This window comes from Fukomys damarensis, unplaced genomic scaffold, assembly GCF_012274545.1.
Source record: "Fukomys damarensis isolate Sample0158 unplaced genomic scaffold, DMR_v1.0_HiC HiC_scaffold_34, whole genome shotgun sequence".
Lineage (NCBI taxonomy): Eukaryota > Metazoa > Chordata > Mammalia > Rodentia > Bathyergidae > Fukomys > Fukomys damarensis.
Window position 1 is genome coordinate 1,864,854 of NW_022900946.1, and position 21,011 is coordinate 1,885,864.

At 43.4% G+C, this 21,011-nt stretch overlaps 1 protein-coding gene across 3 annotated transcripts in view; it reads left to right on the forward strand.

Moving 5' to 3' along the window:
• Xpo6 (exportin 6) overlaps positions 1–21,011 on the forward strand; it is a 108,202-nt gene that overhangs the window by 66,759 nt on the left and 20,432 nt on the right. For 2 of the 3 annotated variants that reach the window (XM_019207411.2, XM_010623503.3), the window contains exons 10-14: positions 4,984–5,092; positions 7,065–7,157; positions 8,325–8,394; positions 14,249–14,408; positions 18,852–18,944. In XM_019207411.2, coding sequence (XP_019062956.1) covers positions 4,984–5,092; positions 7,065–7,157; positions 8,325–8,394; positions 14,249–14,408; positions 18,852–18,944 — 525 coding nt within the window. The remainder of the gene's footprint in view (positions 1–4,983; positions 5,093–7,064; positions 7,158–8,324; positions 8,395–14,248; positions 14,409–18,851; positions 18,945–21,011) is intronic. The other variant, XM_019207410.2, reaches the window with a different exon arrangement.

Genomic DNA, 21,011 nt, shown 5'->3' on the forward strand with positions numbered 1-21,011 from the left:
CCTTGTGGTTTCAAAGTTTTACAGCGTTTATCACATCAAAGTGATGGGTATTATTGGCTACAAATTTAGAAGCACAAATGTTCGTGAATTTATTTTTGGTCTTAGGAAGTTGGAAATCGTTGCTCTGCCTGTTTCTTCTTGTACAGGGGGAGTGTTCAAGAGGTTCTTGATTAGAGCTTGTGGGGATGTCAGAGAGTGGCACCCAGTATTGGTGGATGACTGTTTTGTAACAGTTGCTGGTGGGATAGTGTCTCCCAGTGGAAAGGCCTGGGCTTTAGTCTCTTTTCCTTTATTTGTACTTTGAGGAGATGGTCGTGTATTCCTCACATGTCCTGAGAAAATGGAAAGAGCCATTTCTCTGAGCCTGTAGTACCTCGGCTGGTAGTTAGTTGGTGCTCACTGAGTCAGTATTGGTGCTCTGGCCATTTTCTCTCACTTTCTTCTCGTTGCTTGTCAGCGCGAGTCACCTGTGTAGAAACATCCTAGTACCGGAAGATGAGGAAACCCGAGTATGCGAACCAACCTAGAGTCTTTGAGTCATGTCCTGTCACAAAAATGCTACAGACCTGACCAAGGACTGTGAGTGACTTTAGATTGCTCTGTAAACAAATGTGGTAAGTGTGAGGAAAAACATCTTTCTTTTTAGAATAGGTCATTCTGTGAAACAGAGGAAGCACTGTTGTTGCACATGATATGTGACATGGCCAAAATAAAGTGTGTTGATGAAGGTGAGATTAAAGCTCTAGTGTCTGCCTAGATCCTGCTAGCCATCATGGCCCAGGCTACCCCAGAGCCTCAGTGAGTGGCTGTGTTTATTTCATTGAGTTGAAAAAGCTCCACAGGATTCGCTTTAGTCCTTCATGGTTACCTGTCTTGGAACTTTGTTTATTGCCTGTCTGCTTATTCATCATATATTTATTGGGCACCACTGTGCACTTGCCTCGGTGTGGGTAATTTTATCTAACTCATAACTTGTGAGGTCTGAGTGGTTTATCTTTATTGTGTGTATAAACGTCTAATACTATAAATTTGCTTGTAAACACTGCCTAAGCCTTACCCACCAGATTTGATTTTATTTATTTTGAGACAGGGTCTTGCTATATAGCCCATGCTGGCCTCAAACTCACAGGGATTCCTGTCTTATAGCCTCCCCAAGTATTAGGATTACAGATGTGTGTCACCACACCTGGCTTATCCACCAGATTTTTTTCAACAGATTTTAACATGTTGCATTTTATTTGATTTAAAATATTTGCTCATTTTTCTTTAAATACTTAATTTCCAAGTATTTGTGAACTTTCCATGTTTTTTTGTTGATTTCTGGTTCAACTTACTGTGAACTGTGAGTGTAGTCTATACGATATCAGTCCTTTTAAATTTGTTATGGTTTATTTCATAATCCAGTCTTCTTATAGATTAGTGGGTACTTGAAAAAATGACCAATTCTACTATTGGGAGGAGTGTTCTGTGAGTGCAGGTTAGATTGGTTAATAATATTGTGCTTATCTTCTTTATCCTGCTTGTCTCTGAGGTACTCAGAGAAAAGGGGATTCTCCAATGTAATTATGGATTTCTCTCTGTCTCCTTTTAGGTCTATCAGCTTTACTTAATTTGTTTTGCGACTGATACTAGTTGTACACACATTAGTCTTCCCTCCCTGGGACTGTACCCAGGGCTTTTGCTCAGAGCTACATCCCAGCCTTTTTTATTTTGACATATGAGTCTGGCTAAGTAACCCAAGCTGTGTGAACTTGTGACCCTCCTTCCGCCTCCCAGAATGCTGGGATTTTGGGTGTGCATGACCATGTCTGGTTGACTCTAACTCTATGTGGGTTTATTTCTAGTGATTGATCTGGGTATTAATATAGAAACTCATTTTGCATGTTAATATTTTACCCTGGAGTGATGGAGACTTGTTACCCTCTTCCTTACATTGTGACTGTTACGTGTTTCACATGCTTTGAAAACCCCATCATACAACTAATTTTTCACTTTTATCCCTGCCCAGATTTTAAAGATCTTAGGTGCAGAAAAAAAGTCTGTTATATTTACCCAGACATCTGCCAATTTCTTGCTTTTCCTTTATTTTTGAAGTTTCCTGTTTCTTTCTAATATCATTTGTTTAATATTAGCTCAGATTGCAATAAAAAATAAGGCTGGTTTATTTTGAGTAGAACATGTTTGTAATACATAATGTTTATATTCCTTGTATAGAGTTGGTCCATGTACACAACACATCTACACTTGATCTTAGCCAAAAGGCCAGAAGCGATGCATACAACACACCTTAATTCCTTTTTATCCTCTTTCCTACCTCCCTCCTCCCTCCATCTCTTAATCCTGTTCCCCTTTGAGAAGGATCTATCTCCCTGCTTCCTGTTATCTGTCTTCTACTTTGCTCTTTATTTATAATGCACATTTCTCATATACAAGAAACTGTGGTATTTAAGCTTGTGTGTCTGGTTTATTTTAGGTGCAACCATTTTCCTGAAAATGACTCGTTTATCTTTCTAGATGACACAGTAGTACTATTTTGTGCTGATATCACATTTTCTTTTTCCATTCATCTGTTGATAGGACAGATAGGCTACTTCCAAGATTCAGCTATTATGAATTGTGCACCTATAAATATGGGAATGCATGTATGTGTCACTGTAGTTAACTCTTTCAGAAAGAAATGTAGAAGGGAAATAGCTGGGTCCAATGGAATTCCTAGTGTTAGCTTTTTGAGGAATCTCCATACTGATGTCCATAGTGGTTGAACTAGTTTATATTCCCACCAGTAATGAGGAAGCTGCTTTTTTATCCTTCAGGTTTACCAGAATTTGTTATTACTAGAGTTTTTGCTGATGACCGTTCTTTCTGGGGTAAGATGGAATCTCAGTGGTGTTTTAATTTGTGTTTTTCTAATGGCAAGTGATGTGGAACATTTCTTCATGTATTTATTGGCCATTTGAACTGCTGCTTCTATGAAGTGTCTATTCATTTGTTCATTTTTTTGTTTGGGTCGTTTATTTGAGAGAGTCTAATTTTTTTTTTTTTGACTACTTTAGATATTGGCCCTCTGTCTCAGGAATAGCTGGCAAAAATATTTTCATATTCTGTAGGTTTTCTTTTCAGTCTGTTGGTTGTTTCTTTTGCTGTGCAGAGGCTTTTTAACTTGATATGATCCCATTTGTTGACTCTTGGTACTATTCCCTATGAAACTGGGGCTCATTTCGGAGAGTCCTTGCCTACGCCTTTAAGAGTTTTCTCTATTTTATCTTCCAGCAGGTTAAGTGTTTCTGTTTTAGCATTTAGTTCTTTGATCCAGTTTGAATTTAGTTTAGTACAGGGTGAGAGATAAGGGTCTAGATTCAATATTCTGCATGTGGAGAGCCAGTGTTTCCAGCACCATTTATTAAAGAAGCTGTCTTTCCTCCAGTGTTTTTTTTTTTTTTTTGGTCCCTTTGTCAAAGATCAGAGTCAAATGTGTTTCAGCATCCTCTGTTCCGTTCCATGGATTCTCACACCTGTTTTTGTGCCAGTTGCATGCTGTTTTTATCACTGTAGCTTTGCAGTTTATCTTTAAGTTAGGGATTGTGATGCCTCCCACTTTGCTCATTACCCAGGATTGCTTTTACTGTACTGGATCTCTTCTGGTTCAATTTGGATTTTAGGATTGATTTTTCCAGTTCTGTGAAGAATGCTGTTGGTATTTTTACACTTGATCTTAGCCAAAAGGCCGAGAAGCGATGCTGTTGGTATTTTTATTGTATTCAATCTGTATATCAATTTTGGAATTATGATTATTTTTACTATATTGGTTCTGCCTGTCCAAGAACAGGGCATCTCTTTCTACTTTCTGATGTCCTCTTCAGTTTCCTTTTTCAAAGTACTGTTGTTTGCATCATAGAGGTTTTTCACTTCCCTAGTTAGGTTAATCCCCCCTCCCCTTTTTTTTTTTTGGTACCGGGGATTGAATTTGGGACCTTATGCTTGCGAAGCAGGTGGCAGAACCACTGAGCTAAATCCCCGGCCCAGATTAATTCTTACATATTTAATTTTTTTTGGTGAAAGGTATCTTTTTTTCCCTAATTGATGTCTCAGTGGGTTCATTATTGGTATTCAGAAACACCATTGATTTTGTATCCTGCTACATTATTGAATTTTGTTGTTGAGTCCAACAGTCTTTTGGTGGTGGTGGTAGTGGTAGTGGTCGATTGATTTACATGTGTTGAACCATCATTGGATTCCTAGGGTGAAGCTTAGTTGGTTGTAAACTATGATCTTTTTGATGATTCTGTTTACGAGTATCTTGTTGAGGATTTTTGTACTTTTTCTGTGTTCATTAGAGAGATTGGTCTGTAATTCTCTTTTTTTAGTTGTATGTGGTAAAAAAATAAGCATTTAAAATGCTACACTAGAAAATTAACATAGAAGAAGCAAGAATGGGAGAATTGAAGAACATGTGACATACAGAAAACAAATAACAAAATGGCAGAAACAAATCCTTCCTTAGTAATTCAATGTAATGGATTAAGTTCTCCAGGTAAAAGGCAGAGGTTGCAGGATGGATTTAAAAAAACCATGATCCAGTCACATGTTGTCTAGAAGGAGACTCACTTTAGATTCAAACACAGATTGCAAGGATAGAAAAATACGCTCAATTTAAACACTAAAAAAAAAGAGCTGGATTAGCATACTAATATCAGATGAAATAGACTTTAAATAATTGTTACAAGAGACAAAGACAGATATTATATAATGGTAAAAGGGTTCCTCAAAGAGATGTGTGATGCCTGGAATATAGTTTAATCATAGCCCTGCTACGATTCTGCTCACACACACCCTTGCTGAATCGTAGACTTAGCATTGGGGATTGACGCTTCTTGCACATGATAATCTAACCTGGACGCCATTCCCTTCGTAGTTTAGGGAGCCTTTTTTGAAATCCTCAGCTAAACACTTTCTTCCTCTTGCTGTTGAATATCTTTCACATAGGTACGAAGATGCCCTGGTCCTCTTGCTCACAGAGGTGTTGAGCCGAATCCAGTTTAGATACAACCAAGCCCAGCTGGAGGAGTTGGATGACGAGACTCTGGACGATGATGTAAGCAGCAGCCGGCCCAGCCCTCAGTCGGTGTCATGAGGTGGCAGGAATCAGAATGGAGGCTTCTTAAACCAGAGCAGTCTCAAGGGTTTGAGCTGCATGTTGAGAATTTTTACAAAATCTTCTGTTCTCTCCTGCCTCATTGACTGGAAAAAATGTATCTGTATGGACTTAAGCTATAAGTAGAGAAGCCAGGTGTACAGTGAAAAGTGGATTAGTAGAACTCTGCATCCTTCCCTTCCTTTTCCCTTGCACCTCTCTACCTCTGCTATCTACCCTGGGTAACAAAGAGCATCTTGGGGTAAGTAGTTGAAGAGATATTTAATGATAAGGCTAGAATGAGAGGAAGTCTGTTTGATTGTATTTTTTTAAACTGATTTATTTTATTTTTTTGGTACCAGGGATTGAACTCAGGTACTTCTGCTTGCAAGGCAGGCCACCGAACTGCTGAGCTAAATCCCTGGCTCCTAAACTGATATTTTTGTAAGGACCTTCACAGTGAGCTACATCCCCAGCCCCTTTTCAGAATTCATTGGCCCAGACTTATTGTCCTCCTGCCCCAGCCTCCCAGAGTGTTGGGATTACACGCATGTGCCACTAGAATATTGCATGTGCCAGCAATAACGCATCCGGCATTAACCACTGAGTAGTTTATGTCAACTGGGGCGGTGCATTTATTTACCTACTGACAATCCCGAGCATCTCTCGGGCAGGTGTCATTTCAGCCCTCAGTTCTTGTATTGAATACATTTGATAAAAGTGTTGTTTTTAATACTTCTTTACTACATTATGCTATAAAAATTTAGAATATGCAGTTTTTGGCCATCCTATATTTAAATAGACTGGTAAGTGGTCAATAAGGAAAGTGTTTTGTTGTTCACAGCTCTAGTGTCCCTTTTTCTTAGTTGTCAAGTGACTGCTGCTGTTCTTGGCAGCTGCAGTGACGTGGTGTGGTCAAGACCATGAAGATGGCTGTGTTGGCCGGGGTGGGGGGGTACTTGGAACCAGATGTCCTGGACTTGAATGGTTGCAGCCTTGGGCACTGAGGAGTTGAGGATCTGGCCTTGAGTTTCTCTGAGCCTTAATTCCCTCATCTGCCTAAAGAAGCATGACGCATCTTACTGCCTTGTATTGGTGGGTACATGAGACTCCCACAGAGAAGGTCTGGGTGCAAGCTGGAGACACAGTGTAGATGTTGGTAAACTCGGTTTTACTTCTTGCTAACTCTAATTTAGGTCAGTGCTTCTTAACCTCTAGGTTGGGTAAGAATCACTTCAATAGCTTGTTAAGACAGATGCTGATTAAAAAAAAAGAAAAAAAGAAAAAGGGCTGGGGATGTAGCTCAGTGGCATTGCACCTGCCTGGCAAGCACAAGGTTCTGAGTTCAGTTTCCAGTATGGGGTGGGGGGTGGGCAGATCTGATAGGGGAGGATGGCTGCAGGCCCCCAAGGGATGCTGACACCGACACTGCCTGTCTGTGGCCCACACCTTCTGTGTCACTGATTTAATGAGGTGTATGTGCAGACACTTGGTAATGGGCTGTGTCAGATGATGGTCACTGACCGAGTCCTGTAGATGGGAGGATGCAAAGGTGCTCCTTGATCTTTGCACGCCTGTGACCCCAGGAGGAAAATGAGCTGGTCTTTGTGGATTGTTTGCCTTCTGAGGAAATAGACTGTTATGACATTAATTATTGGATTAAAAAGTGTTTCTGGCTTGGCTTTTTCTTCTTTTTGGTAGCAGGGATCGAACTCGGATACCTTGTGCTTGGGAGGCAAGTGGCAGAACCACTGAGCTAAATCTCTGGGCTTGGCTTGGCTTTTAAAAGTAGCAAATGACCTGGTTCCATCATTTTGCATTTCTTCAAACTTTTGTATCTGAGAGTGGACTGGAGGCACTGGGGAAACGGACAGGCAAGATGACGGGCGGCTCCTGCCTGTGTGGGAGAGCTGATCCCTTTGTTTTCTCACAGCAGCAGACAGAATGGCAGCGGTACTTACGCCAGAGCTTGGAGGTAGTGGCCAAAGTGATGGAGCTCCTTCCTACGCACGCCTTCTCAACTCTGGTAACTCGCTATTTGGGGGGTTGAAGCATCTGAATTGGAATTGGTTCCTTGTACCTGCAGCATGGCTTTTTCACTGCTCTGTTACCACCCCCTCTCCTTTAAAAATGTATTTTTTTACGAAGAAGAGTAATTCTCATAACTGACCCTCAATTCATATTTAACAAATGTTAATGTTTTCGCGGACTATTTTAAGTCAATTTTGGAAACCTTGTTTAAAATATGGTAAAAGTTGAAATTTTAAAAGCACCATTTTACTTTGCCTTATGTAAGGGGACACATAGAGGTTTCCCCCTCCTTCTGTTTCTGATGCTGGTGATTGAACCTGGGGCCATCACACTGAGCTACAGCTTCAGCCCCTTTAACATTTTTGTTTTGTTTTATTTTTTTTTGTTTTAAATTTTGAGACAGGTTCTTGCAAAGTTGCCCAGGCTGGCTTGGGACTTTTGATCTTCCTGCCTCAGCCTCCCAGAGTGCTGGGATTAGAGGCCTGTGCCACCATGCCCCACTGAGTTTTCTTTTTATCTTAACAATCAGCGTAGCACCTTTACAAGGAACAATCCTGCTCTGGCTATACAGTCCTATCTGCTACATGGACATGGGAAACTGATTTCCACAGAATCTGGCCCATCTTTTTACTTTATCATGTGCTTTGCTGAGGCATTCCTGATACTTCTCTTAAGGACAGGGCTTTTTTAACACTTGAGGGGAGATACGGGCCCATCCCAGAGCTCTGGAAGGTGCAGATCAATTGGTGGTGACCTGGTATTTCTTTCTAGGAGTGTAAATCACACTTTAGTATCTTTTGCTTTGCTTTAAAAAAAAAAAAAAAATCAAACTGATAATGTTGTTTTCTTTCTTGTTCTTTCTTTCTTTATTTTTTTTGTACCGGGGATCGAACTCGGGCCCTTGTGCTTGCAAAGCAGGTGGAGGAACCACTGAGCTAAATCCCTGGCCCCATCTGTTCTGTATTTTAATTGGTGGTTTCAACTGTAGAAATTTTTGGTGGGGGACACTAAAGAGTTGCTATTTCTTAGCAGCATGTAAAGGTTCCTGGAGAAAAAAATTTTAATTCTGCTCCTCTCCCCATAGGTACTTAGTTCTAAAGTTAAAATGCTGTTAAAACTCACATCTGTGATTTTTTTAAAAACGTTGTTTCTTTGTTTTCAGTTCCCAGTTCTTCAAGACAATTTAGAAGTTTATTTGGGATTACAGCAGTTTATAGTTACTTCAGGGTCAGGTAAACTCATTTTTTTTTTTTTTTCTATTAACCAAACATTAAAAAAAAAAGTCAGACTGAGAGTTAACTCCTGCTAACTTTGCTGTCATAATGTGATTTCTACTCTGCAGTCTCCCTCTTCCTAGTCTCTTGCCTCTATTTATTTATTTTTAAATTATTATTATAATTTGAGACAGGGTCTCACTGTGTAGTTCAGGCTGTCCTTCAACTCACTGTGTAGCCCAAGATGGACTCAAACTCACAGCAATCCTCCTGCCTCAGCCTCCTGAGTGCTGGGATTACAAGTATGTGCCACCATGCCTCTCTCTTCCACTTTTAAACAGAAAATTTTAAAAAAGTCATGATTCAGAGTAGTTGTGAAGGAGGTTAAAACATGAAGTTAGGACAATTGTCTTCCAGAGAAATGTTTGAAAACAAAAGTTAATTTGGACCAAAGAGGTAAGGCTTACTCAAAGCTCTGGACTATTTCCTTATGTCCTTAAATGGCAGATCTGCAAGAAGGGACTGGCCTTGGGCTCTCCTGTGATACAGAAGCAGGACAAAGGAGCAGCTCCAGAGTAGGAGCTGGATGGTCTACCAAGAACTCGATGGCCCCTGCCTCTCCTACGGCGGATGGCTTTAGGAGGCTCCACCTGCCGCTAGCTAGAAAGGCTCCTAGCGGCTGTTGGCAGGCTTCATCTGCCAGGGTGTGGCTCAGCACTTTGTTATTCAGTGACTGTAGCCTCCTTTGGATGGTACTCACTGCATGCCAGGCATTGTGCTATTATTGTTGCTGCTTAGCTCTCCTGGCGCTGTACTATTATTCATTACCCTGTTTTATGGAAGAGGACATTGATGTTGAGAAATGTTAGTCTGTCTAGCCAGGATCACAGAGCTGGTTAGTTCCCACAATAGTGAAATGAGGAGAGTGATTAAAGAAGATTGTTGTAACTGCCATTGATTTTTGCCAGCTAAAAACACCAGTGTCTTAAAGTTCCACATGTTCTCCCTGCCCCACCATCTCTGTGCCATTTCACTTTTTCAGAAGTTGCACCCAGGCCTGGCCTGCAGCCCCTCTGCTGGATCACTGTTATTTAGCCTGGCACCACTTGTTATTCATGGCAGGGCTTCCATGGGAGGCTCTCCTTGAAGTTACCCTTCGTGGTGGCTCCTGGTGGCTTGTTTCTGTTACTGTATAAGCCTCTTATCAATCCAGGGGCCCAGGAGGTCGATGGACTTGGCAACCCCCCAAGTCCAGGCCCTCACTTTGTAGACAGTATAAGAACAGTTTACAGAGAAACTTTAAAAGGCAATTTTCACAGCAAACATGCCTATAAAATATGTTATCAACACTAATGAAAATCGTTTCGGCATCTGTACCGATGCTGCATCTGTACTGTGTACAAATGCTACAGATGTTCCTAGAATCCATGCTTTGGAGTAATCGCGTCCCAGTGGTCCCTTTCTTTGGGCCAGTTTTCAAATTAGAATGTACTATAGACCCTGAAGGCATTATTCTTGATCTGTTTTTTTTTTTTTTCAAAGCCTGTCATGGCAGCATATCTGGCACTCTGGCAAGCTGAGGCAGAAAGATCCTAAGTTTGAACCCAGCCTGAGCAACTTAGTGACTTAGTAAGACCCTGTCTCAAATAAAAAATAAAATAGGACCCCCCCCAACCAACGACAACAAAAAAGGGGCTGGGGATGTAGCTTGGTGCAAAAGCCCTGGCTTCAGTCCTGGCCCAGCAGTATGTGTGTGTGTGCGGGGGAATCTAGCCTGAAATTTACTGTTTTAAGTTTCCTATTTGGTGTTGTAGGGTTTTTTGGTTTTTGCTGTGGTGGTGGTGGTTGTTGTTGTTAAACATTAATAGAGTCTGTTTTTAGATAAAATTTTGCATGAAGTCTGAAACCTTTCTCTGAGACAACTGATAGATAACTCAAAGTTTCTCTCTTAGAGGGATAATCTGACTTATTTTTCCCTAAATCACATGTCTTACCTCATTGAAGAGCATTTACTGGCGGTTTCACAGAGCACTTGACTCTTCCAGATCGTTTATAAATTGCTTTATCAGTGCTGATCCTTGGTGCACACTCGGGTAGCAAAACATCTCATGCCAGAGAAATACTTACTTTTTGTTTTAAAATGACTTAGTTATCCATGGCGAAGCACTCCCCCATGTCTTAGTGGCTCAAAAGCCAAGTTTCCAATGCAGAGGTTACTAGAAAGTAGGTACCACGGAGTGTAGTTTGTTCCCTGGTGCCCATGGCCATTTGCCCCTTGTTACCGTGGTCAGCCTTATGCCTCGGCAGAAGTCCTGTCATCTTCTCTTCTGCTAGGTGATTTGTCCTCTCCCTTCATTTGCATTCACCTAGACCTGGGTCTCCTCTGTGAGCTGTAGCTGGCAGCCAGCCGCACTTCTCCTTCTGCCGTATGCGATCATCTACAGTGCTCTGGTGTGCATCTCGACAGCAGAAAACCACAGGGCTGTTACCCAGCTTGGTGGGACCTCCCTCTTATCCCGAAATTTTGTTCGAGCATTCAAATTCAGAAGAGTTGGTGTGCTTGCTGTTTCCTCTGCTACCACGGATCTTGCTGCCACTTCCTCAGAAAGGCCCACACAAGACATGTTGTGGCAGTATTGTGCATCAGTTGCTCTGAGCCTCTGGTGCCCCCAGCAGGTCATCCTTTGCTCTCACTGTCTTTCCTGTGTGAGGATAAAGAAATCCTCTCATAGGTTTTTCTCCTCATGTTCTTTTTGTGTTTGCCTTTTGCTGCTCTTCACTGCAGTCTTTCCTCAATGCAAAGTAACCCCGTTAACTTTTTTGGTTAGCTGCACAAGCTTTCTCGCCTACAAGATTATTTTATCTATAATATATAAGATTTTAAGGCTTTTATCCTTTGTTTTCTTGCTTGGATTCATACATAATTTATTTTTATCTCAGTGTAGAATGCCTCAAATGTGAGTTTTCATACTTCTACCTTCCCCTCCTCCCCCAACAGGGATTTTCCAGAGAGGTGCTCTCTGAATGTGGCTTAGAGCACATTTATGGGAGATGGGTTACTTTCAGAGCTTCTCTGAGCCTATACATTAGCAGTTTTCATCTGAAAGGTCCTACTTTATGAATGTTCTGTGCTTTGGAGGGGGGAATCTAAGCCTTAGCCAAAGAGAGGAAAATATGGGTGGATATGGACAGCTTTTCACCTCCCCCTTCGTTTAGTTGGTGCTTTGTATGGTTTTGTGGTGGGAGAAGTGGGTATCTAGGTTGAAGGGCATAGGAGCTTTTGATTTGGGGTACCCTGCCTGTGTATTTTTCTGCCTTTCAGACAGAACAGGAAAGAGCCATCTGCAGTGTTGATCCACTTGATCTTGCCATGGCTCACTTGTACGAGTTGCACTGTTTGGAGTCATGGTTTAGCTTATTCAGAAGTGGTCAGATATCAGCAGTCTCACATGGTTTCAGCTAACAGGTGAAAACACACATGCCACACTGCTGAGTTTATCCTGTCTAGCTGCTATGCTTTGCTAGACAGATAAGGGCGAGTTTAGAGGGGCTGATCAAGATGGGAAGGATTCTTGGAACGAGGTTAATGGGACATGGAGGGAGGGACCCAGGACTTTGTTTAAGCCAAGAGAGGCTTGGAATAATGTGCTTGCCTCCATGTTGTGTGTTAGCTCTGACTTGTTTTGTGGTCTGCCCTCCAGGGGTGACCCAGGGCTAATGAGGAATGATGGGGAGACGTACCTTCCCCGTGCTTTTGAACAGGTTGTCCCTCGAGACACTGAGCTGCTGGTGTGAGGTGTCCTGGAGGAGACTGACAGACCAGGTGCCAGGGACGTTGGGTGAGAGACTGAGGTGTAAGGTTGGAGCTGTCCTGTAACTGGCTGCTGAGGACTGCGCTCAGGTGGAGACTGGACTTTGGGTGTAGTGTTGTTAGACACAGAATGTTTTCTGTGCCTGCCTAAAACTAAATATTCCTACCCATACCTAGTTGAGGACTTTTAAGTACAGTTAGTAAGGGGAAAACTGGTGACCAGCACAGAGCTGACCCGAGCTGAAGATGACATGTGCAGGGAGACTGGGCGCCTGCAGCTGTCTGGAAGCTCCTGAGTTGCTCTTTGAAACACAAGCTGGCATCTCTTTTGGGCCATTACTACCCACGTGCCCAATCTGAAATATCTTTTCCTTAAGGTTTTGTTTGCCACAGAGCCCTAGGGTTGAAAGGATCAGCAGGTTTTAGAAGTTGAATCCCATTGGCTTTCAGGTCATGTATAATTGTGGTGTTTTTGTTAACTGGGAAATTAGGGCCATCTCATTTGTTTGCTCCACAAAGGCCCTGTGCATGAGAAAGCATGACCAGAAATCCCTGTTGGTCCTCTCTGTCCTCTGGGCTCTCCTGTGGCTGGCGGAAGGGCTTGCTCTCTTCAGCTGCCCACTCACAGCCTTTGAAGAGCTGTCTGTTGGTATGCACCAAGACACTGCTGTTCCTGCGGTGTGGAGGAGGTGGTGGTAGGTGATTTGGGGTAGGACTGGCTGTCCTTGCAAGGTCTTTCCTTGATTTGCCCCTAGTTTTGTTCTCTTTTTCTTGGAATGTGAACCCTTACAGCCACATCTGGCCAAAGTGCCCCCCTTTTTGGGCTCTTGTCTTGGTGCCACCACAGGCACCTCCACTGGCCTTATCACCAGTGTGGGATCCCAGGCATCAGCTTGTGCATCACCTCCCACTTTTCTCTGCGGGGTTTACCTTGCTGGGCTCCTCTCCAGAAGTGCTGCTGTTCCAGGACATCGAGCTCCTGGAGCTTCCTGTCCTGCTCTAGGTGGCCCTCTGTTCTGTTGTGTTGAAATTGCACCCCTGGATGGTGTCTCACTGTGTCCCAGGTGCCGTGCTTGTAACTGGGTCTCGTCCCTGCCCGGACATCAGTCCAAGGGAAGATGGCTGGTCCATGGCTGAGCAGCACCAGGGGAGGAGGGTTGCTGATGACAGATGGTAAAGGGCTAACTGGGAGGGACAGATTTGGAAAGTGCTGAGGGAGTGGTGGGATGGCAGGTGTCCTTGCCCCAGCCCGAGCGAGACCTGTGGGAGTGAGGGGCACTGGTCAGCTCAGAGGCGCCTGGCCTGGGAGTTGAGCTGTCTTCTGCTCTTGTGGACATTTGTGAGGAGAGGGATCCAGAGGACAAGGAAGTGAAGACTGAATTAAAGATGCTTCTGTCATCTTAGCCTCCTCCTTGCTAAGTTTGGAGATAGGCTAAAAATTAAGAAAGTTTAGGGCCTTGGAAACTAGCTCTGTAGACTGCCTTATGGTTTATAGAGTTTTTAATGCATTCTAATTTAGCCTTTAAAGCAGCACCACCTTCCCCATCCCACTCTCAGGATGATGTCTTGGAAGGATTCAGAGAGTCACAGAGCTGGGTAGCGGCAGGGACTGTGTCTCTGAATCACAGTCCTCACCCTTTATTTTGTCCTGTGCCACTCCGAAACCTAGGGAGTAGTGTGAGACACACCCCTGTGCTAGCAGCAGGCTGGGAGTCAGAGACCTAGCTTAGAATACCAGCTCTGCCCTGGAGGTAGGAGCTGCGTTGGCAGGTTCCTGGGCCTCCATGGGTGCCCATCTGAGTGTGCAGTTGGTGGTGTCAGTACCTTACCAGGATCAGGAGAACTCAGATCAGGGGCTCACCCACATTCGCACTGTCCTGGCTGACTGTTCCCTGCCTGGGCCCCAGAGCATGTGTGGGCATATCTGTGGGTGCGGGCTGCACCCATTTCCCTACTTGGTACTTGAGAAGCACCCCATGCATCCTCTGTTTGGAGAACCAGGTTTTCCTTGCAGTAGCTGAAGCATGTTCGGTGAGAAACTGTCTGGGTGTTGTGTTCCAGGGCACAGGCTGAACATCACTGCAGAGAATGACTGCCGACGCTTGCACTGCTCCCTGAGAGACTTGAGCTCCCTGCTCCAGGCCGTGGGTCGCCTAGCTGAGTATTTCATCGGGGATGTGTTTGCCGCGAGGTTCAGTGATGCCCTCGTAGTCGTGGAGAGGTAGGCTGGCTGTCGTGCAGTGAATCCCTTCCTTCTTCAGAGCGCCTGTGCATCTTCTCGTAAGAGGAACAGCATATTTACAGCTCTGCTTTGTCTGAGTAACACGGACCAGATTACTGCTAACCTCTCTGAATTTCAGGTCCCTCATCTGTTGAATGGCATGGGAGTCATGTCTTTGTAGGTTTACGGTGGAATTATATAGGTGAGGCACTCAGCACAGTACTCTCACATTACAAAACTATGAATGGATATAAGCTGTTATTTCATTCATGATCTTGTATTATAGATACAGAGACAGTATTGAACTAGGGAGAAATGAAGTGAAGTGGATCTGTATGTGTTTTCCTCTTAGGATAAAGCTGCATTAGGAACGGCCCACTAATAAGAATGCAACATCACTAATCAACTAGCAGCCAAGTGCCAGAGGTGTGGGGCCTTTTGTGGTTTGTGCCCAGTCCCATTATGGCCCGAAGGAGGCCATATCAGGCTGCTCCAGCTTCGGGGAGGTGGTTCCATCCTTTCCCTACCAGGCTCCTTTTACAACTGCTCTCCCTCTTCTCCTGCCAGTGAAATGCTGCCCGACACATCTCCAGCTGCATTTGTCGGGGGGCATCTGTTCTACCAGGCTTCCCTCCTCCCCACGGTACCCTGGAGCCAGGTGTAAGTGCCAGGAGATTTAGCCAATTTCAGAGTAGCTGGTAAACAGATTGGATGTGAATCCTGCTTGAAGCCCAGACAACCTGATACTTCATTGGCACAGTAGCCTTATCACTGGTAACACAGGGAAATTGAACCCAAAGAGTTCAGTTACATGCATACTAGATTTCTCTTCAGTTATTACATGTTAGCTGAAAAGTGGAGAGAACTAAGTTTTTTTTGTTTTTTTTTTTTTTTGGTGACACTGGAGATTGAACCCCGGGCCTTGTACGTGTAGTACAAGTGCTCTACCACCGAGCTGCACCTCCAGCCCAATAATTTGTAATCCCTTAAAAGCAAGATTAATATTAATAAAAAGCAACATATAATAGTAAGAAATTTTCAAAAGTGTTTTTGCACATTTTTATCCCAATTCATTCCATACTTTGAGAGACTAGTATTGGCATTTTACCTCAGAGATAGTAAGTACACACTGAGTTTGCATGGCTTGTGACAAGGAGCCTCTGGGTTTTGTTTTATTTTATTTATTTTTTTCCACTAAGTTATTGATACTTTTTAGGTATACATACAGTTGCAATCATCATTGGGATCTTGTACTTGTTTTTTTTTTTTTTGGTACCGGGGATTGAACTCAGGTCCTTGTGCTTGCCAGGCAGGCAGCAGAACCACTCAGCTAAATCCCTGGCAATCTTGTACCTTTACATGGTGCATCTTAGTTCTTTTTTTTTCCCCATTCCCCTGCCCTCCCTTCACCCCCTCCACCTTTCCCTATTTACAAAGACTTTGTTTCCATTTTTCCCTTTTCTCATATTTTTTTCTTTTGAGCCTATGGGTGTTCACTGGTTTCCTGAGTCCAAGTGCTAGGCTCATTGCAAACTACAGAATTTCTGCTTTCAGAATCTGTTTTTCCTCTTTATTTCATGCTAGGTCCATTTGTGCTGAGGTTTAGTTTTGCAGCTATAGGGCACGTCTTTCTGTGTGAGGTCCATAGATTTCCATTTTTTGAATTTGCTGATAACAGTGTAGAGATGTGTCTCAGTCATCCTGACTGTAGTGAAATGATCCATTGGAGATGCTGAGTCATTGTTTTCTACACCCTGTATATACGCCTTCTGTACCTTCTGTACTGCTCGGGTCTGCAAGTTTTGTAATTAGTGATGCCTGCTGTCTGCCGGCATTTAGACTAGAGTACAAGAGCAGGCTTTTCCTGTGGCTACATGGTCTTACTAGCCAGCCTGATTAGCATTGTTTTCACTTAGGTATTACATAAAACAAACCTAAAGTTAAGACTGCACAAATGTATTAAGATATGCCTAGCCGTCCATACTTGAGTGTGGAAGAGAACTTAGAGTGGAACACTAGGTGCATCGTGTTATGTTATGGTGCTTACTGAGGCTTACTGTTGTGATTCCTAGTTAGCACCAGCACTTCCTAGCCAAGTTAAGAACTTGACTTTTTTCCTTCACTTCTTTGATTCACTGGAAATGTTACATTTGTTACACTGGAAATGTTAAATCTGACTGTTGCACTCTGAATGGTGTTGGTTTTGTGTTTGGAATAAAGTTCTGCTTTCGCCCTTTCTGAGGAGAACGTTTCTCAGGGTATAGACTTCACTCCTGGGTGCTTTTCAGAGATGCAGATTTCCAAACCCCTCTTCACACCTAACAGAATCTACCTGTGGGCTTGGCCCACGCAGCCTGCATCTGCAGCGGGTTCCCAGTGGCTTGACATGCTCCCAGTTCGGCTGGGCCCAGAAGCCAGGTCAAGGACTTCTCCTTTCCCTCAGAAAGGAGAGAGGTATTTCCCATGTCCTAATGGAACTGGTTACCATATTAATATCATTTGTATACCTTGTTTCGGAAAGAATTATATGTGGCCTTTAAAACACCTCACTTTATTTCAGAAACATTTCTTCTTCCCACCTTGCTCTTCCAGGAGTGTTTTATCATCATATACATTTTCAAATTTTCAGAAAAGTTGAGAGAATTCTATTGGCAAAACACATATATACCTACCACCTAGATTTGACAATGCACATTTTTCTGTTTTTTGTTTTTTTTTTTTAATTAAGTATCAATTCGTCTGAAACGTTGCCTTTTAAAAATGACTTTTAAATCTGACATGGAGCGTGTCTCTGCAGGCTCAGCTATTCCAGAGGCAGAGCAGAGACAGGAGGATCGTAGGTTCAAGGCCACCCCAACAACTTGGGGAGACCTTGTTTCAGAATTCAAAATTAGGGATGTAGCTCAGTGTGAGGCCCTGAGTTCAGTCCCTAACCCCACCCCTCAAGTAAAAGTCAGGTCAGTTTGTTTTTGTGGTGTTTGTTTTTATTTTCGAAGTACTTGGGATCCAGCCCAGGGCCTCACGCATGTCAGGCAAGTGTTCTACCTCTGAGGTACTGCACCTGGCCTACATTGGGGGATATTTTTGTTTGAATTGGTGCTTTTGAGACAAGGTCTCACTACGTAGTCCAGGATGGACTTGAACTGAGGATCATCCTGCCTTAGCTTCCTGAGTGTTACATAGGATTACAGGTGAGTATCCCATTCCCAGCTCCAAGTTGGTTTTATTTTTATTTATTTTTTATTTTTTTGTTCCGGGGATTGAACTCAGGTCCTTGCACTTGAAAAGCAACAAGGCATGCAGTGGAACCACTAAGCTAAATCCCCAGCCTAAGTTGGTTTTAATATTGCACATTTTATGGAAAGATCTTGTCAATCTACTCAGATGAACTGTCAGAAGGGCAGGGCTACTTTATGAAAGTATTTTGTAAAATTCTCACCTGGAAAGGTATTATATATTCATTGTAGACAGTTTTGAAGTACAGAAGAGTAAGGGAAAAATATCCATATTACTCACTTCATCCTACCCCTAAAGCAAAGGTTGCCAGCAGCATATTCTGGTAAAAACTTCTTCCAGCATTTATATATTTATTTATTTGATAGATAGATTTACTTATTTGATTGATAGATTAAAAAAACTTTTTTTTTTAAGAGATAGTGTCTTGCTATGTAGTCCAGGCTAACCTTGAGCTTGTCTTCTCCTGCCTCAGCCTCGTAAGTGCTAGGATTACGGATGTGTGCCCCTATGCCCAGCTAACACAATTTTAAAATAAAATCAGTATATTATATAATAGTTATAGCCTTTTTATATTTCATGTCTTGAATATTTGTTATTAAATATTTTAAGCATAGTTTTTATTGAATATATTATAATCCATTGTATTACATTCTTGAACATTTATAATACTTTAACACTTTTGTTTTTTGAGACAGGTCTAACTGTAGTTCAGGCTGGCCTTGAACTCACTGTGTAGCCCAGTCTGATTTCAACCTTGCAGTGATCCTCCTGCCTCAGCTACCTGAGTGCTGGGATTATAGGTGTGCACTACCACACCCAGCCCCAGTACTTTTAAAACTTTGTGACAGTGTAAATAAAGCTTCAGTAAGTGTCAGTGTATATAATTCTTCATTGTCCATAAATTTTATATAAATCTTCATATTATTTTCTTAGGAAAAAGTAGAAGGCCCCTTTTTTTTGTACAGTAAGTCCTGGATTTAAGAATGAGTTCTATGTTGGGAAAGTTGTTCATAAGTTGGATTCATTTGCAAACTGCTAAAGTGAGTCTTCCACAGTCTACCTGTGAAGGTTTGCAACTCGAATGTTGTTACGCCAGGGATTTACTGCATGGAAAAAGAACAGTCTGCCTGGGGCGCGCCATTGTTGGTAGCTGGCACTCGAGTCGTTAAGCTGAGTGCTCTTTCTCCCCTGCTTCTCTGCCAACAGGTTGGTCAAAGTCACTCTGTACGGATCTCAGATCAGACTGTACAACATCGAAACGGCTGTGCCATCGGTGCTGAAACCCGACCTTATTGACGTGTAAGTGCCTGCTGGGCAAAGCCCTTGTCCCCCACTTCCAGGTGCTTCATAAGGCAAAGGAGGAATCCCTCAGACTCTGACCTAGGAGGAGAGACTGTTGGGTATCCGTGGGCTGGGGTGGCTCTGTGAGGGGATTCGTCAGCCAGGAGAGTGGTGTAGCCGAGGAGGCTACAGAGCCGGTGCCGCAGGAGGAAGGAACAATGCGGCCTGAGAGGGAGCGTGGCTAGCGTGCTGCCTGTGAAAGGGAACTGATACAGGTCACCTGCGGTGCCATGAGTTTTATCCTGTATGTGGCCATTTGCTGAAACTGTAGGGAAATCTCACAGTCACAAGTTGCTGTGACACCAAATTGGGGCTACGGAGGGGGTTTCTCTGCCAACTGTTAATCAGGCATCAGAAACCAGTTGGGTGTCCTTGAATTCAGTGTGGTTCTGACCCTGCCTGGAGATCACGTCAGTCCCCGAGACTGTCTCTGCCACCCCCCCTTTCCAGTGTCAGTCACAAGCCCCAGCTTGATTTCCTGTGCTTCCGACTATGGGGCTGTAAGTTGGGGTTCCTCCAATGCCCTCCTCGAGTTGGATTTGCTAGAGTGGGTCACAGATCTCAGGGCAACACGTTTCCTGCTTATTACAAAGGATGCACACCAGCGGAGATGGGTAGAGCAGGTGTGAGTGAAGCGGGCTCCCATGCCTCTGCAGGTGAGGTGCCCTCCACGGACCCATGTGTTACGCAGAAGCACCTCCATCCCACTGCTCTGAAACTCTTGGAGGAACCAAGGACAAAAGGTCAATATTTAGAAACAAAAGATGACCTTATTAAAGCTTAGACATGTAGGGTATTATAAGAATTATGGGAACCATAGCCCACTTCTGGCCTGATAGCCCAGGTCCTGTACCTGAGGGCCACAGCGGGGCACAGAAGAATTCTTGGGAAGAGATTTGAGCTTTGGTAGGATGGCATAAAGCCTAAGTATTTGTGTATTATATAAGAAGCTCAGATTATTTTGATGCAAGGCATCTAGGGACAACACTTTTTTGAGAAACTCTGTAGATATAGGAAGTAGAATGACATGTGGAAGGGATGGAGGGGTGCATACTGGGAGATGGGGCCTTATTCCAGAGATTACATTGCCCAGAAGGCTTGCTTAGCTGGGCATGGTGGTGCACACCTGTAATCCCAGCTCTCAGGAGGCTGAGGCAGGAGGATCACTGTGAGTTTGAGGCCAGGCTGGGCTACAGAGTGAGTTCAAGGCCAACCTGAACTGGATAGTGAGACCCAGTCTCAAAAAACAAAACAAAAAAAACGAAAGGCTTGCTTTAGCCCAGAGTCAGGATTAGCAAATACAGCTTGGGCTAAATCAGGTGAGCAGAGGACATTAGTTTTGTAGACAAGAAAGGAAAAAATGAAAAGGAAATTATTCCAAAAAGTTGTTTCCCCTGTAAAGTAGAGACGAGGAAACAGAACATTGTGAAAATAAGTGCTTGGTTAACATCAGGTTTCTTCAGGTTACCCTTTGTGTAAGGGTTGAGGCAGAGGGAATTACATTAGCATGTGGTTTGGGAAATTCGGCTGTTATCTCTCATGCTGGATTTAGGAGCCTCTGGTAAGCAGCTTAGTTTCTGTGGAACTCAAGGTTGAGTAACAACACGTGGCTTTAGCCTGTGGTCTCTCGGGTAGGTGCAGGAGCTTAGCCAAGACAGCAGCCTTCAGGATCTAGCCTTACTGGACAGCAGCCATGCCCATTCATTCATAGATCACCTCTGGCTGTTTTTACAGCAGCGAAGGTGAATGTTGTCCCAGAGAATGTATGGCCTACAAAATCTGAAAGCACCTAAATGGTGGGTTTTGCAGAAAAAGTCAAGCAGGTTTGGTTATGTACATTTGAAATCTCAGCACTCTGGAAGGCTGAGGCAGGAGGCTTAAAAATTCAAGGCCACCCCTGGCAATTTAGTGAGACCTTGTCTTAAAAAGGGGGGAGTAGGCTAAGGATATAGCTCAGTGAGACCATTGGTTCAATTGCCAGTACCCTTTCCCCCCCAAAAAAGTACTGATTCCTATTTTGATTTT